At 47.0% G+C, this 16733-nt stretch overlaps 1 protein-coding gene across 1 annotated transcript; it reads right to left on the bottom strand.

Annotated features, from left to right (window-relative positions):
* Positions 1-4189: 4189 nt before the first annotated feature.
* Positions 4190-10384, bottom strand: LOC117051737 (apolipoprotein C-I-like). Its single transcript, XM_033158374.1, has 4 exons — positions 10224-10384; positions 8388-8465; positions 5971-6121; positions 4190-4513 (listed from the first exon to the last, which is right to left on the bottom strand). Exons 2-4 carry the CDS (start codon positions 8440-8442, stop codon positions 4438-4440), a joined length of 282 nt encoding a protein of 93 aa, XP_033014265.1. The 5' UTR covers positions 8443-8465; positions 10224-10384; the 3' UTR covers positions 4190-4437.
* Between the last annotated feature and the right edge of the window lie 6349 nt (positions 10385-16733).

The following is a 16733-nucleotide window of genomic DNA, read 5'->3' as shown; positions in this document are numbered from 1 at the left end:
AGTAGCAGCGGCGAGGGAACATCCTGTTGCCTCTCCATGGTTGCTGCTGCCAGCCTTCCCCCTGAGGCCCAGCCCTATGTTGTTGCACCAGCTCTGAGGGGCAGGCAGAGGGCAGGGCTGCCCTGGGTGGGAAGAAAGGGGGAGCGGAGCACAAGGAGTCTTGGTGTGTGTGTGTGTGTGTGTGTGTGTGTGTGTGTGTGTTTTAAAAAAAGATGCCTTGTGTGTCTGCATCTAATTCTGCCCTAATCTTAAATTTATTTATTGGTGTGTGTTTCTCTTTCTATAAATCTGCCAAAGAATAAAATAAAATAAAAACGAGATTAAGGGGTTTTCTAAGGATGGTGGAGAAGGCGTGTGCTGTGTCTTATTGGTGAAGTGGTTGTGGCATTCGCCCTTCTTTGGGTAGGAAATGAACAAAAATTTTCATCAGAGGGAAAAACTCACGTCATTTGAGGGAAAACGTGTCAAAGGGAAAAACTGGGACACTGTATTCGGGGATGCCATATTTCCATTCGTTTCTCATGAGAGCACAGGGGTCCTTTTTGGGCGCTGTGATCTCTTGTGATTTTGTGCCACGGTTCCCCCTGAGATTGTGGGAAGGGGGAACTGTGGCGTGCCCAAAATGGCCACCATGTTCTCTGGAGGAAAATATGGATGACACAGTTTTTCCAGGACAGTTGAGGGGTATTGGGTGTGTTCACATCACTGCTTCTGGTTTTCTAATTGGATTGAAGCTGGTCTGAGGGGAAAGCCTGCATCGAGCAACAGGATTTGTCAAGAAACTACAGGATTGCCATGCATTGTGACTAATTGTGGGATATGTCAGTCACATCCAACATCCTAAGAGAGGACTAACTGCCTCTATGTGACAGTCAGTTTGGTCCGTTGGTCGGTTAGGCTGCTGCTGATAGAATTGTTAAGTAGTAAATGCTCTGATGGAGTCTATTTAGGACTCACTAATATCTAATATTAGAAGACGCCTGCTTCTTGGGAGGAAAGCAATGACAAACCTAGACAGCATCTTAAAAAGCAAAGACATCACCTTGCCGACAAAGGTCCGTATAGTTAAAGCTATGGTTTTCCCAGTAGTAATGTACGGAAGTGAGAGCTGGACCATCAAGAAGGCTGATCGCCGAAGAATTGATGCTTTTGAATTATGGTGCTGGAGGAGACTCTTGAGAGTCCCATGGACTGCAAGAAGATCAAACCTATCCATTCTCAAGGAAATCGGCCCTGAGTGCTCACTAGAAGGACAAATCCTGAAGTTGAGGCTCCAGTACTTTGGCCACCTCATGAGAAGAGAAGACTCCCTGGAAAAGACCCTGATGTTTGGAAAGATGGAGGGCACAAGGAGAAGGGGACGACAGAGGATGAGATGGTTGGACAGTGTTCTCGAAGCAACTAACATGAGTTTGGCGAAACTGTGGGAGGCAGTGGGAGACAGGAGTGCCTGGCGTGCTCTGGTCCATGGGGTCACGAAGAGTCGGACACGACTGAACAACTGAACAACAACAACAAATATCTAATATATAGTTTATATCTTTGTAACCTAAGTATGTATTCAATGAACCCTGCATATTTTACATAAACTAAACCATTCACTATTCCATTATTACATCCATCAAAACTTACTTACACTGTTGAATTTATCTTAATGCTGCCAATGTTTTCAAGCGTACACAATTTCCCCTCATATATTCAATAAACATTTTCCAGTCTTCTTTCAGCGTATGTTTTTCTTGTTCTCTTATTCTATAATTTAGGTCTGCAAGCTGCACATATTCCATCAGTTTAAGTTGCCATTCTTCTTTAAGTGGGACCTCGCTTGTGGGCTGGTCCACAACAATTTGTAGTGATTTCAGATGGAACAGCGAAGGCTCTGATGGGCACTTTTCTAGGAGGAGATAGGCCTCGCTGAACATGGCTGCCTTGGTGTTGAGATAAGATGCATAAATCCAGTGGGATTATTCTGAATGAGGAATTGGGCTCACGTACCATCTTGCCCTGGTGGATATCTCAGTCAGTAGAGCATGAGATGCTTAATCTCAGGGCTGTGGGTTCAAGTCTCACATTGGACAAATGCAGTACAGAAGGTTGAACTAGTTGACCCTTGAGGTCCCTTGTAACTCTACGGTTCCATGATTCTATCCCATAGCTGTCAACTTTTCCCTTTTTTAAGGGAAATTCCCTTATTCCGAATAGGATTCCTCGCAAGAAAAGGGAAAAGTTGAAAGCTATGTTCTATCCGCAGCAGCAAAGTGTTAACTATGCCTGAATACAACACAGGAGCCTCCCTGGAGAAATTCCACGAAGATGTAGGTTGGGCATAACTTTTCTCTCTCTGTGTATACACAACGTGGAAAGTAGTTGTGTGAATGCACTGGCTGAACCAGAAGCAGTGGAACAAGGCCTTCCCCCCTAACCCGCCACACCCGGCGATCGCCTCCCCCAACAGTGGGCAAGGCCTGGTAGGGCTGCAAGTCCAAAGGGCTGTTTATTCAAGGATGCAAAGTGATGAGCAGGCAGAGCTTGGGGTGACAAGGACAGTTTGCTTAGGCCTTGTGCAATGTTTGTCCCCGGTCACTGATCAACCAACTTTATTCTGGGGGAGCTTAAAAAAACAACCACCCCCACACCTCTCATAAGCAGAGGAAATCTCTGGGCTCCAGCCAGGGGACTTGGTTGTGGGGAGGAGAAGACAATGCTAGTTTATAACTAAGATCCATCAGTGTGGCTTCCTCTGAGTCTCAGGATAAATACTCCTTTCTGAGCACTATCAATCAACCCCGGAACATGTGATGGGAGTATAACAACAGGGGCTGCTTGTGAGCACCCAGTATGTCAGGCTTTGTCAACCTGGTGACTTCCAGATGTTTTGGACTACAACTCCCATCAGCTGGAGCTGATGGGAGTTGTAGTCCAAAAACATCTGGAAGGCACCAGGTTGACAAAGGCCATAATATGCTTCCCTCGGGAGAAACACATTTCAGGGATTGGGGGCAAAACTTTCTCCTCCAAGCAATGTGGCTTCCAGGCAGCCCAGACACATTTATTTTTCAGATATTAACAACCATTCTCAGATTTTATTACTATTATTATTATAATGTTGCCAGCTGACCAGGGAAAAAAAATAAAGCTATTTAAGCCTCCTCCTTTACACAGCAGTTTGATCTCAAGACATGAGCAAATGTAGCTTTTCACCCAGCGTTACGGGAAGTATGAACTTCCCCTGATTCCTGTAGCTGCAACGTTTGTTTCAGAAAAGAAAAGAAGTTGGCAACCTTCCAATTGTGGGCGATCACTTGTCTGTGTTATTTACTCATTTCCCCTTTTCTGAATCTCACCTTTCCACCCAGAAGGAGAGCAAGACACACAGTAGTTCAGGAAATGTTGCCCTGATTCCACGTGGGCTTGAAGAGCGTTGAAAAGACACTTATTCCAGGATCGAGGTGACAGCCCCATAAACTTTGCAATGCAAAGGAGAGCGAGAAACCAGTTTGGTTTGGTACTGATGGTGCTCATCAGTAAAACACACACACACACACACACACACACACACACAAACACACACTGCACCCACCAGTCCCCTCAAACACCCTCCCCTTTCTCCTGCTTATTGGGATCAAAATTTGTGTCTTCCTTTCTACAGCGGAGAGGAGATACTTTGGGATGTCCAATGCGGCGACAGCACAAAATAACTTGAGATGAAACCTCTCCTGCAATCTCAGCACCTTTAAAAAGGTCTATGCCTTGGGTAGGGAACTCGAAATGTCCAGCAGGGCCATATATCTATGTTGGATATTCTCTCTGTGCGTGAGAGAGAATCATTTGTTCTAGAAACAGAGAAGAGCAGAGGAGAAGATTCAAGGAGCTGCAGAAGGCTGAGATGGTGCAATTTTCTTTGAGAATTCACTCCTGCGACTTGCAAAGTTGTTTTGTGAGATGGGGGTGGGTCCTCTGAAGCTCAAAACAACTTCCGAGTCTGACCGTGTGAAAATCTGAACACACATGAAATGTCCTGCAAGGGGGGGGGGGGAAATAGTTTTGCTGGGGGGGGGGCAGCTTCAGGAAATTGCTTGAGAACTCGGAAGGGGAAGGAACCCAAATCACAATTCTTCCTGCCCCGTGATGAAACCTTTGGAAGAAAACCTAACCAATAAACAGATAACAATTGCAATAATAATTGAGATTACAGAGTGAGGAATCTTCTGTTTATTTGAGGGTAATAAATGATTTCAATAAATGCGTAACAAAAAAATAGAAAATGAAGGAGCCGAGGGAGAGGTGTGGCCATGCAGCCCTGCGTCCTCCTCCTTCCAGATTTTCCTGCACCTGGAGAGAAATAGATGTTCCTCCACTGCAACCTGCTGGCGGTGGAGAGTCATATGCAGAACATCCTTCCAATCAGAGGTGTGCGATGGTGGGGAAGGGATGGATTCAGTCAGATCCCTCGCTGGAAAACGTCGCCTTGACTTTGTCCTTCACCTGCTGGAATCTTTCAGAGAGCCAGTTCCTGCCAACAGGAAAAGGCAACAGTGAAGAAGCCCTGCCGCCCTCTCCAGGGTCTTTGCAAGACACGGCACTTGCTCGAGGGGGGGGGCACCATCCCCCCTCCCATCCCCCACGCTACCCCTCCTCCCCCCCAATTTGCTGTTAAACAGTTCTGCTGCCTCTAATGCAGTGCCTCCTGAAATCTGCCTTGCCCCCTTCTCTACCTTATTCTGAGGTGAGCGGGGTCCTTCTTCAGAGGGAGGCATTCTGGGGGCAGGGGGCCCCAGCGGGGAGCATCTGTATCGTCACCAGTCCCCCAAGGGTTTATAAAACAAATTTCTAGCTGACATAGGAAAGTGGCAGTGACTGGGGAGAGTGCCTTTTTGCCCTCCCGCGTTCTGTCCCGCTCTGCTTTCTCCACCTGCTGGTGGCTGGGAGAAACTGATGTTTCTCTTGAATACCCGTCAAGATTGGGGAAAGATGTTGCTCTCTGCAGACCCTTCACTTCCACAGTAGTAGCCCCCTTTCCTTTGTAAACCACCCCACCACCCCCAGAAATGCAGGGCCTGGTGCCTTCTAGCCAATCTAGCCGGAATCCAGTTGGAGACCAACTTTGCACTCTGAGAGAGGAAAGACCGGTATAAGAGCCCGCCTTATATTTAGCCTGAATCTCGGTCCATCTTCTAGTTCAATATGGTCTACTCTGACTGGGAGAGGTTCTCCGGGGCTTCAGATAGTGGGCATTCCTAGCCTTTCTCTGGAAATGCCAGGTATCGAACCTTCTGCATGCAGGGCCACTAAGCTACAACCCACAGGAGCTTTCGGGTTCCTTCTGGGCCTTAATGGGAATTGCTGAAAAGTCATAACTCAGATTCATCGAGGAGAATGACTTCTGGTTGTTGGAGCTTCTCACCCTGCTTTCTAAGTAGTTTAGGCAAGACATTTTGCCAGGCTAGGGGGCTCAGGGCAGGCTCTGCGGCACGCAAAACTCTGTCTGCTCCACGCTTCTCAGAAGTTGCCAAGGTAGGTGGCTTCCCCTCCCTGAATTTTTGCCCACCCTATGGGCACTGGGAGGACAGATCCTGAAGTTGAGGCTCCAGCACTTTGGCCACCTCATGAGAAGACTCCCTAGAAAAGACCCTGATGTTGGGAAAGATGGAGGGCACAAGGAGAAGGGGACGACAGAGGATGAGATGGTTGGACAGTGTTCTCGAAGCTACTGGCATGAGTTTGGCCAAACTGTGGGAGGCAGTGGATGATAGGCGTGCCTGGCGTGCTCTGGTCCATGGGGTCATGGAGAGTCGGACACGACTGAACAACAACATGGGCACTGTAGTTTACCCCCTCACAGAGTTAGAATTCCCAGCAACCATTAACAAACTGCAGTGCTCAGAAATCTTTTTTTTGGGGGGGGGGGAGAATTCTGTGTGCACACAGCCCTGGGTTTCAGGCCTCTCAAGGAAGCCGCCAGATATTCACCTGGCTTTGGTGATTGGCTCACTGTTGTGGATGTCCTGGAGAACTGTTTTGGTCTTCTCTCCAGCGTTGCCAATAAAAGTCTGAACATTACGCTGGAAGTTCTCGAATTTTTGAGACAGGGTCGGCTCTGTCGGCCCAACCTCAGTGGAGGCTTGGAGAAAGCAAAGAGAACAGCGAAGACAGTGAGAAATGGATTGCACAGCTTGGAAACTAAACATATCTGGTTTTGCAGTATGCCCCGACTGCCCTCCTTGCACGGTTGAACCAAGTTTCAATTGAACCAGGGTATGCAAAACTGTTAAAAAACTAACCTCGGTTAGTTAGGGCTGCCATATTTTGAAGAGCAAAAAAGAGGACACATCTGCCAACTTCTACTTTTAACTACGGATTCCCGTGACGACTCTCGTTTTTAATACCCCTACTATACGTAGGCTACAGAAGCTGTGATATATTGCTAGTATTCCTGTTCTTAACTTTCAACAATTTCCATATAAATTTTGATTCTCGCCAGTTTGAAGGCATCTCAAACCTTCCTAATGGCTGAAAAGGTGATAACGGAGAGATTGAACTCTCTCATGCCACTTTACACAGTCAGCTATCAGACAAAATATTCATATATTTCCAATTATATGGCTCCAACCTATTATGAAGAAGTCTGACGTAAAATACAAATTACAGCCAATTGAACCCCATTTTTTTGCATGATAACGAAAAGCAGATTTCTCCCCCCCCCCCCCCGCACAACAAAAGGATGCATAAAGTTACCTAAATTAAAAAGTAAGGGAGAACGTATCCTGCCCACATAGTAAAAGAAACCCACACTTTTTTAATTTCCATGCCCTAGTTTAAAATCAACGACTGTTGGGAACAATAAGCAAAGGGAGAGGGGAATGTAAAGGACAAAACAGAAATATAAAAAGGGCAACCTGCACTGTAGGGGCGAAGCAATTGCTTCTGTACTGGCAAAACACACATGTGCACCTACAACTCTGAGCCACCGTAGCATTAAAGAGAGATGCCTCCTCTATTTCTTTTTAAGATGCACAGATTGGGGGATGAACACCTGCATTTGGTGTGGGCAAATATGGAAAATAACCACAAGGAAAGGGGGGGTGGGGAGAGAGGAGAGGCAGAACATGCAATCGACTGAGACAACACGTAGCACCAGGAAGCCCCAACCTAGGTTACAGTTGGTGCAGATGTAAAGCTGAGCCATGGTTAAGGCTGACAAGGGAAGGGAGGCTGAGAAGGAGACAAGAGGCAGTGCCTGACCTCTCCCAAACTCTTAACCAGGGTTAAGGTATCAACCATTAAGCCTTTGGCATTGGGCCATGGGGCTGCTGCATTACCCCAAGGGAAGCAAAGTGGTGTGCTATGGCTGCTACCTCTATGGTCTAGTTTTCTCCCCTGGAAGAGAGAGAGAGAGAGCATGGGACCCCTCTGCTCTTTCTAAACCCATGACAGTCGAGCATAAGGGGGAGGTTGGATTGCAGCCTATGTGTTTTGATTCATGAAACAAACAGGATTCCTCTCATAAAGCTCACACCACAAAACTTCAAAACGGGAAGTGATCTTGATTTTTATTTCTTTAAACCTGCGATCTCTGAGGTTCCTCTTGCTATCTGTTAGAGACATGCAACAGCAGGGATCGTTCAGTTTGCAACTTAAGGGTTAATTCTGATGTTAGCAAGCAAGCCAAAGTGGAGGTGTTGCTTAGCAACTAAACATAGTGGCATGCTCTTTGCTGAGACAGCACATGCTTTGATTGGCTGCGAAGTTCTGAAGGAGCTTTCCTCTGTATGTTCATCTGAAGGTCTTCCTGCCCTGCACAAGGCCTGAACTAAGAAAGACCCCACTGCCACAAAAAACACCCTCTCTCTAGTTCTTTCTCCTCAAATTACACAGTGTTTTGTTCTGTTTTCCTCAGTAAAGTTTTACCAAGCCTTTTCTCATTATTTAAGTGACTTTGCTAAAACTCTCCAGATCACGTCCAGCCCACCTCCCCCTCTTATTTTTAAGACTCTGTTGCTTCCAAGACTCACACCCACTGAACATCAGTGCCTAACGCAGATCCTGCCCACAAACTTGGCCAGCTGCACTGATGGGAAGCCAAATGTTCTCTGGCCAGGAAAAAAAAAGTGTTGGTGCTTTCATATGAGGAAAAACATATATGTTGCCCGGCTGCAGTGATAGGATCTGCACAGACATGTCAAATGGGAACAGCTGTCAGAGGGAGGGGCTTATTTTGGGCCCTGGGAAAGGTCCAGGAGCAGGAAGGTGTGGCAAGGATCCTTTGCCAAACCTGCGTAACTAGAGTTTCCAAATTAGCCCGTGGAAGAGAATAGATGCAGTCTAGCCTGTTCCAGTCGCATTGGTGGCGCTGCATAATGAGCTAAGAAAAGGGTTTCGGCTCCTACCTGTCACAACAAACAAAGCCATGAGGACCACTGCAACAGAAACCGCAAGCTGCATGGTGTTGGATGATCTTAGAGTTCCTGGAGGAAAAAAGGAAGGAAGAAAACAAGGACATATATAGGTGGAGCTGGTTAATAACTGTGACAATGATGTCGAAATGCTCACGTGCTGCCTGATGACTGTGCCTAAGGTTGCCCCCACATGACTAAGTAATCCTGACCTGTTCCCACAAAATTTGTGTGGAGCTTCGATGCCCTCAGCTGTTCATTGAGCATTCATTCTGATTTGCCTGCAGGGAGGTCAGATGACATTGCATCCAGCCAGCTATATCACTTCACACTTCCCAGGGCTTTCCCCATTACTTTCCTTCCAGCAAGAAGTCCAGTTTTGAGAAGTCAGTTTGTTGCACAAGATTAACTTCAGTCGTGCAGCCTGAGTTTGCTGGTATGTTATCAAACCCCACCCAGAACTAGCAACAGTCTGGAAGCACCGTAAGAGGCATAGGGGCAGGGACTGGTTTAAAAGAAGAGAGAGTTGGCAACCCTTGCAGCAGAAATCTTCGGCACCTTTACCAGGTTCAATACACATTTAAAATTCTCAACAACGCTGCAAATGGCTTCTTTTTCTTTCTCATGTGCTTCTTCACCCCCCCTCTCGTCCCGCCTCTGATTCCCCGCCTCCACCCAGAAATGGAATGATGTTCTGCCTCCTCTCTTGAAGGACAGAGAAAGACAATTGCCACCTGTCACCTGACGAGGCACCTGTGCGTTTCACAGCTTGCCAGCTGACAGGCAAAGCTTCCCCCCAGCATAGCAACGCAGTTATGGAAGGATCCATCACCGGTTGAATTTCTGCCTGGTATGAAACTCATGATGGCGTGAAGTCTCCATTAAGGAAGGAGGAAAGGCAGGAGTCAATGCAGCCAAGCTAGATGACTCACGATAAATTTGAGTCGCTTGCATGGCTGTCTGCTCTTGGTTTAGAAGAGCTTCCGACCGCGATTTTGGGGAGGGGGCATGTCAAAGCTTCACCTGCTTCATGCAGCTGTTAAAGGCATAAAAACACAGGTATGTCCTTTTATACCAGTGGTTCAGTATTGTATACACTGGCTAGCAGCTGCTTCGCAGGGTTGCAGGCTGGAGACGTTCCCAGACTCACCTGGAGAGGCCGTGGATCGAACCTGGGATTTTATGCATGCAAATCAGGTGTTCTGCCACGGCTAGGAAATTGCAACCCTCTGTTAGTGGCAAAGGCTAAATCAACCACTTGGAAAAATGAGGCAAAAAGCTCTCTTAGGGCCGTACTTCATTGCCACCTCCCTCTGCCCACTAAACTTTCTGAACCTTGCTCCCGTCTTCTGAGTCTCTAGTCCCATCTGTTTGCCCCCACACACAATCCTGTACTTTTGCTCGGTCTCATATTCTTAGGTTTGCTTCATAAAAAAAGTGTAAAGCTGTTTTTTTTTTTTTTTAAAGCAATGCAGCATTTAACAGGTGACGCTCTTGCTGGCATGGAGATGCAGCGAAAGCAACAGCTTTCCCTGCTAAATTTCCGTGCGGTAAATTCCCGCTGTTAAAGACGCAGGAGTGAGGCCACTCGGAGAGAGAGAGAGAGAGAGAGAGAGAGAGGGAGAGAGAAAGTGCTCCATCTTCACACACTTCTCATTTAAGATGCCACCGCCAGGGGCTCTGCATGAACTTGCCACGTCTAGATTTTGAAATATAATAATAATAATAATAATAATAATAATAATAATAATAATACTCTAATTTAGTCACTCTATTTGAATTCCCCTTTCCCCACATGCCAACTGAATCCATTTCTAGATTTCCACTTACTTGCAGCTGGGAGTGGAGACGAGAATCCAAGGTGAAATCGGAATTCCTTCCCAAGCTGCTGCAGCTGCTCCCTATAAACCTACCACCCTGCCTCCGACATCCGCCCCTCGGAGGGCAGCAACCTGAGCCTTTCTGCTCTTTCTCCTCCCCTCTGCAATGAGAAGGTTGCTCCATCCCCTCCAGGAATTTAAACTGCTGCCAGGGATGCTGTAAGAAAATAAGGAGTAGGAGTGTGTGTGTGTGTGTGTGTGTGTGTGTGTGTGTGTGTGTTTGTGTGATTCCATTTCCTCAAACTTTAAAGTCATTGGGAAGTTGGGGGTAGGGGAGAGAGAAGGAACCACCTTCCATGCAACCCAATTTCCTTGTACTCTTGGGCTGCCTGAGCAGTTTGCAAAAAAGGCTGGGGAAAAGAAGAGACCAGCCTCCCTTCTTGAGGCTTCCCGGATAGGGTTTTGCCTCTAAGAGGCTTTCGTGATCTGGAAGGATAATTAGCCCTGAAACACAGTTAAAGGATAGCTCAGCTGGTTAGAGCATGGTGCTGATGACATCAAGGTCGCAGGTTCGATCCCCCTGTGGAGTAGCTGCATATTCCTGTGTTTCATGGGGTTGGGCTAAATGATCCTAAAGGGTCCCTCCCGGCTCTACGATTCTATGAATGAAGAGATTGTGGTCTCTCAAGTCATATTCCCCCCCACTTTTTAAGTTCACACGTGGAAGCATTTGTGTCTGATTTTCAAAACGCTTAGTCTGTGGGGCTGCCTAAAGGTGTCAGATTTGGAATGTCAAGAGTTTACATTTTCAAAGGTTGCAATCTGTCTAACCTGTAAGGAAGGAAAGAGAGTCCAAAACCTTCTGAGGTAGCCCCAAGGCCACCAATTTGGAAGGCTTTAAGAGAGGACTGGACAAATTCGAGGAAGATAAGGCCTCCGCAGTAGGAGACAGTAATCTTTCTGGAAACTGCCGGAGGGGAGAGGGCTCTTGTGCTCGGGTCCTGCTTGCAACTTTCCCACAGGTATCTGAGTGGCCGCCGTGATATGCTATCCATTGGCCTGTTCCTGCAGGCTCTTCTCATGTTCTTTGGGTCAGCAACATGCATATGATGTGAGCGGTGAGACTTAAAAAGGAGGCACCTTTGCTCAGTCAGAGAGCTCATGTTTTGCAAGCAGAACGTCCTGGGTCTAATCCCTGCTACCTTCAATTTTAAAAGAGACGATCAGATAGATAGTGATGATCTTTGATGTGCTACTGAGATTTGTTAACGACCTTGAAGACCTTCCAAAAGACAGAGAGCAAGCAGATAGGCAGATGAAGCAAGCGAGAATACATAGCCCTGAACACAAAGAGTTGGTTTCTATACTTCAGGGGCATATTCTCACATTGTGTGTTTTCAGGTGCAACACAGGAAGCTGTCTCCTACTGAGTCAGGCCATTGGTCCATCTTGCTCAATATTGCCTACTCTGACTGGCAGTGACCATCCATGATTTGTGGAAAGGAAGGCATTAGGGAGTTTTGTACATTTTTACCCATCCCTCCTCTCCCATCCCACAACACATTTAAATGTGTATTTTCTCATGCATTTTTTTTTTTAAAAATGGGCATTCTGATGCCTTCAAACAGCCAAGAATTGCATTGCAGTACAGGAGAAGTGTGAAGACCAGTGGATCGCTAAAATACGTGCCACACATTAGTCCGAGAGGTGCAGGTCAGAAAATATTGTGCAGGAATTCACAAACACCATCTTCCTCAGGCTTCTCTGCTCATAACAAATTGGTTTATACCAGGGGTCAGCAAACTTTTTCTGCAGGGGGCCAGTCCACTGTCCCTCAGACAGTGGGGGGCCGGACTATATTTTTTGGGGGGGAACCCTACCAACTCCCCCCCCTTCTCCACAGCACTGGACGAGCCCCGGTGGCTGCTTACCTGTGCCTTGTGAGTGGCAGGGGCTGGTGGCAGAAGTGGTGGAGGGATGATGAGCGGTGCAAAAGGGCTGGCTCCGGAGAGGGGCTACTTAAAATGGCACTCAGCCAACCGTGGCTCAACAAAGCCCAGCCCGCTTCCTCCTGTAGGCAGGGCGGGGGGAATCCAGGAGGAGGGAGGGAGGAAGTGCTGCCAAAGGGGAGGAAATAGTGCAGCCCGAACAATCAGAATCCCCATGCCGATCCACGCAGCGATTCCTGGACCGTCCACAGGCCAGATCCAGAAGGCAATTGGGCCGGATCTGGCCCCCGGGCCTTAGTTTGCTGACCCATGGTTTATACAGCATATTTTTCTGAATCAGCAGCTCCCTTCTTGCTCTTCTTCCTTGGCCTGCTCCGAAAGTCGGCAGAACAGGGCAGGTGTCAAGGTGCAGAGCTGTTCTCAGTCCCATTCTTCCAAGACTCAGAGCCACCGTCCTAGTCCTCATGCGGCAGGGGGATGCAACAAATCTGTAGGCTACACAGGATGTCATCCCCTTCCCTGGGCAGGGGTGGGGGAGAAACCCGATTCGATTTAAAGTTGAACTTGTCTTAATTTGCGATTTCCGAAACAACACGTGAACTAGAACACAGCCGCCTCTCAAAATTCGAATTTTTCTGAATTTGTTCATGCTGCTCTCCCACCAGGCAGTGACAACAGAAATGCATCTGTCTGGTTTAAGTGTGCATATGGACGCATATATTCGTGAGAGTGACATGCAAACATGCATTGCGTTAGGCAAAACTGCTCCCCCAAAGCGTGTCAACAGTACTTGTCAAAACAGCACGCAAATATGTGTCGATTGGGCGAAATCCGCACTAAAACGCTGGAGGCTTTTTAAAAACAAAACAAAACTTGCAGATTGCTGCAGAGCTGTGGAATTAAAGAATTTGGGGGGGGGTGTGTGAGAGAATCTTTAATTTGTGAATTAAAGATTTGGAAGGTTGAGAAGCTGAGGGGAAACCAAAAGCTCCCAGAATCTGTGGGGCAATCTTGGGATGTTTTCTGAAAACTTTCATCTCTCACTTCCCTTCTCTCTCTCTCTCTTTCCCTGTGCCTCCATCTGTTTCCCCAGAACAGATATTGGGGGTCTTACACAGGCCATAATGCCTGAGGAGTCTCAAGCCTTCCTCACAGATGTCAGTGGTTGTAGAAGCTTCTAGCATGTACCTCCAGAAGTTTCCCGTTATTTTAAAGCATGCCCTTATTTGTGTGTCTCTCTAACAGCCCTTTTGTCTCTAACCTATACAGCTCTGTGGAACAAACAGTCCCTTTCCACAATGTCCCCTTTCTACCCAGTTTTTGACCTGGCAACCCCACTCATCCGGCCCGGGGAGGAAAGGAGGAGCCTGGAGGGGTTATTTGCGTTCATTGCAAAATGTTTGTTCGGAGATCCAAGCCTCCTTCCTTTCCCCCTTCCCGGTAACAAAATGCTGAACGACAGTAACCCCCCTCCTGGGATCTTTTAGGATTTATTTTATCTCGAGGTCCACATTTTTAGATAAACAGCCCTGCTTAAGAAATCCTTTGTTTTTGTTGAGAAACTCAACTCTCCCACACCCTTTCCTCTTGTGGATTTTTTCTCCTTCTTTCTTGCACTGCAGTCTTTAGTCTACACACACACACACACACACACACACACACCGTTTTATTCAAGCTAGAATCAATGCAGGCTTGCATATTTGTACACACAGTCTAGATCTATTGCCTAATTTTTGCCCTTGGAAAGTGCTTCTCGGGTCCTATCTCTAGAAATAACAGCCTGACCTTTGGGTGGGGTGGGGTGGGGAGTTTGGGGGCAAGTAGACTTCTTGAGAGTCCCATGGACTGCAAGAAGATCAAACCTATCCATTCTCAAAGAAATCAGCCCTGAGTACTCACTAGAAGGACAGATCCTGAAGTTGAGGCTCCAGTACTTTGGCCACCTCATGAGAAGAGAAGAATCCCTAGAAAAGACCCTGATGCTGGGAAAGATGGAGGGCACAAGGAGAAGGGGACGACAGAGGATGAGATGGGTGGACAGTGTTCTTGAAGCTACTAACATGAGTTTGGCCAAACTGCGGGAGGCAGTGAAGGATAGGCGTGCCTGGCGTGCTCTGGTCCATGGGGTCACGAAGAGTCGGACACGACTGAACGACTGAACAACAACAACAAGACTTCTGGGGTCAAGACAGGAAAACAACCCCGGAGAAAGAGAAATCTGTGAAGGTTTTTAAGGCAGCTTCAGCAAAGGAGTGAGCAGAGTTGAATTGGGGGAAAGACCCACTTCGTAGAGCACAGCAGCCTTCCAAGCGATCAGCAGAATATTTCTGAACTATTTTGGAGCTCTAGGGCTCGCAGGCAAAATACCACAACGACATATAACAAGGGGGGTTATTTAGCTGTGATTCCTGCGTTGCGTAGGGTTGGACTGGATGGCACCTGGAGATCCCTTCCAACTCTACAATTCTGTGATAGAAACTGGCTTCATTCTGAAAATAAAAGCTTATTGCGGATTGATTCTGCATCACCACATAGCGCAGTCCATTCAAAAGGAGATTAAAACAGTTAAGAGTATCAGAAGAGTCCTGCTAGATAATGCTGATAGCCCCCCCTGTCTGGCATCCTGTTCTCAAAGCAGCGACGCGGATGCCTGGGGGGAACCCTCAAGAGCCCTCTCCCCTTCTGGGATTTCCAGCAACTGCACCACTACTGCCTACGACCACCTGTAATAATAATAATAATAATAATTCCAGTTACAGGTGGGTAGCCGTGTTGGTCTGCCATAGTCAAAACAAAATCGAAAGTTCTTTCTAGTAGCACCTTAGAGACCAACTGAGTTTGTTCCTGGTATGAGCTTTCGTGTGCATGCACGAAAGCTCATACCAGGAACAAACTCAGTTGGTCTCTAAGGTGCTACTAGAAAGAACTTTCGATTTTGTTTTGACTATGGCAGACCAACACGGCTACCCACCTGTAACTGGAACTATGGAAGGCACCACATTGAGCCGCATGAAATGGAAGTCCATAAATCTCACAAAGAAACTGGCACAGAATTTTTGGTATCTGAAGAAGTGTGCATGCACACGAAAGCTCATACCAGGAACAAACTCAGTTGGTCTCTAAGGTGCTACTAGAAAGAACTTTCGATTTTGTTTTAATAATAATAATATTTATTATTTGTACCCCGCCCATCTGGCTGGATTTCCCCAGCCACTCTGGGCGGCTTCCAACAGAAACCAAATACAACAATATCAAACATTAAAAACTTCCCTAAAAAGTAGCTTTCTCCTCCGTGAAGCTGGTGGTCATCACTGCTTCCTGTGGCGGTGAGTTCCATAGTTTAACTATGCACTGAGTGGGCGGTCCCAGAAATGGGGCGTCCGTCCACCCCAATGACCCTGTGAGTAGTCATATGCCAAGATCACAGTCACCCCTTCCTTCTTCCTTCAGCTTGGGCATGTGCAGGGAGGAAGGGGCAAGAATGACTTAATCAAAGGGAGGGTTTTCAAATGCGTTTCCAGTAACCACACCCATCTGGGTGGGTGGCAAGATCTAGAACCTTATGAGGAACGGCTTAGGGAGCTGGGTATGTTTAGCCTGGAGAAGAGAAGGTTAAGGGGTGATATGATAGCCATGTTCAAATATATAAAAGGATGTCATATAGAGGAGGGAGAACGGTTGTTTTCTGCTGCTCCAGAGAAGCGGACATGGGGCAATGGATTCAAACTACAAGAAAGAAGATTCCACCTAAACATTAGGAAGAACTTCCTGACAGTGAGAGCTGTTGGACAGTGGAATTTGCTGCCAAGGAGTGTGGTGGAGTCTCCTTCTTTGGAGGTCTTTAAGCAGAGGCTTGACAGCCACCTGTCAGGAATGCTTGGATGGTGTTTCCTGCTTGGCAGGGGGTTGGACTGGATGGCCCTTGTGGTCTCTTCCAACTCTATGATTCTATGATTCTAGATTGACAGCAGCATACTGAAGATGTGCAAGGACAATTGCGGATTGAGGGGGGAAACTACATTTTGTGCTACAAACGAGTTAGTGTATACAGAGCCTTATGCACGCTATAATATTTTGGAAATGTGGGCTATCCGCAAATTATATGGCTCTTTCCTGTTCATACCACTTAGTGGTAAAACACTGACTAGTATTGCACATGTATCCAACCACCCAGAACCCTCTCATCAAGGTAGGATGCTCAAAGCAATAGATGGACCATTATATTATTTGCAAATCAGGCCTTATTGAAGACCCTCCAAGTGTCTCCATTTTCCAGGGGCGTCCCTGATTTACAGAAGCTGTCCCAGTTTCTGATTGCATCCCATAATGTCCCACTTTTCCTTAGGATGTCCCTATTTTCATTGGAGAAATGTTGGGGGGGGGGGTACAGAGATATCCAATACCTGAACTGTCAGCAGGCAATCCTGTATAGGGAAGGCTTTTTAAAATGTTTCATGTTTCATTATGTTTTTTATATATGTTGCAAGCTGCCCAGAGTGGCCGGGGCAGCCCAGTGAGATGTGTGGGGGTATAAATAGTAAAATTATCCTTATGGAATGGGACGTCCCTAT

This window comes from Lacerta agilis, chromosome 8 (genome assembly GCF_009819535.1).
Source record: "Lacerta agilis isolate rLacAgi1 chromosome 8, rLacAgi1.pri, whole genome shotgun sequence".
NCBI classification, from domain to species: domain Eukaryota; kingdom Metazoa; phylum Chordata; class Lepidosauria; order Squamata; family Lacertidae; genus Lacerta; species Lacerta agilis.
The sequence above is the reverse complement of the archived record's forward strand: the minus strand, read 5'-3'. Positions and strand labels throughout refer to the sequence as shown.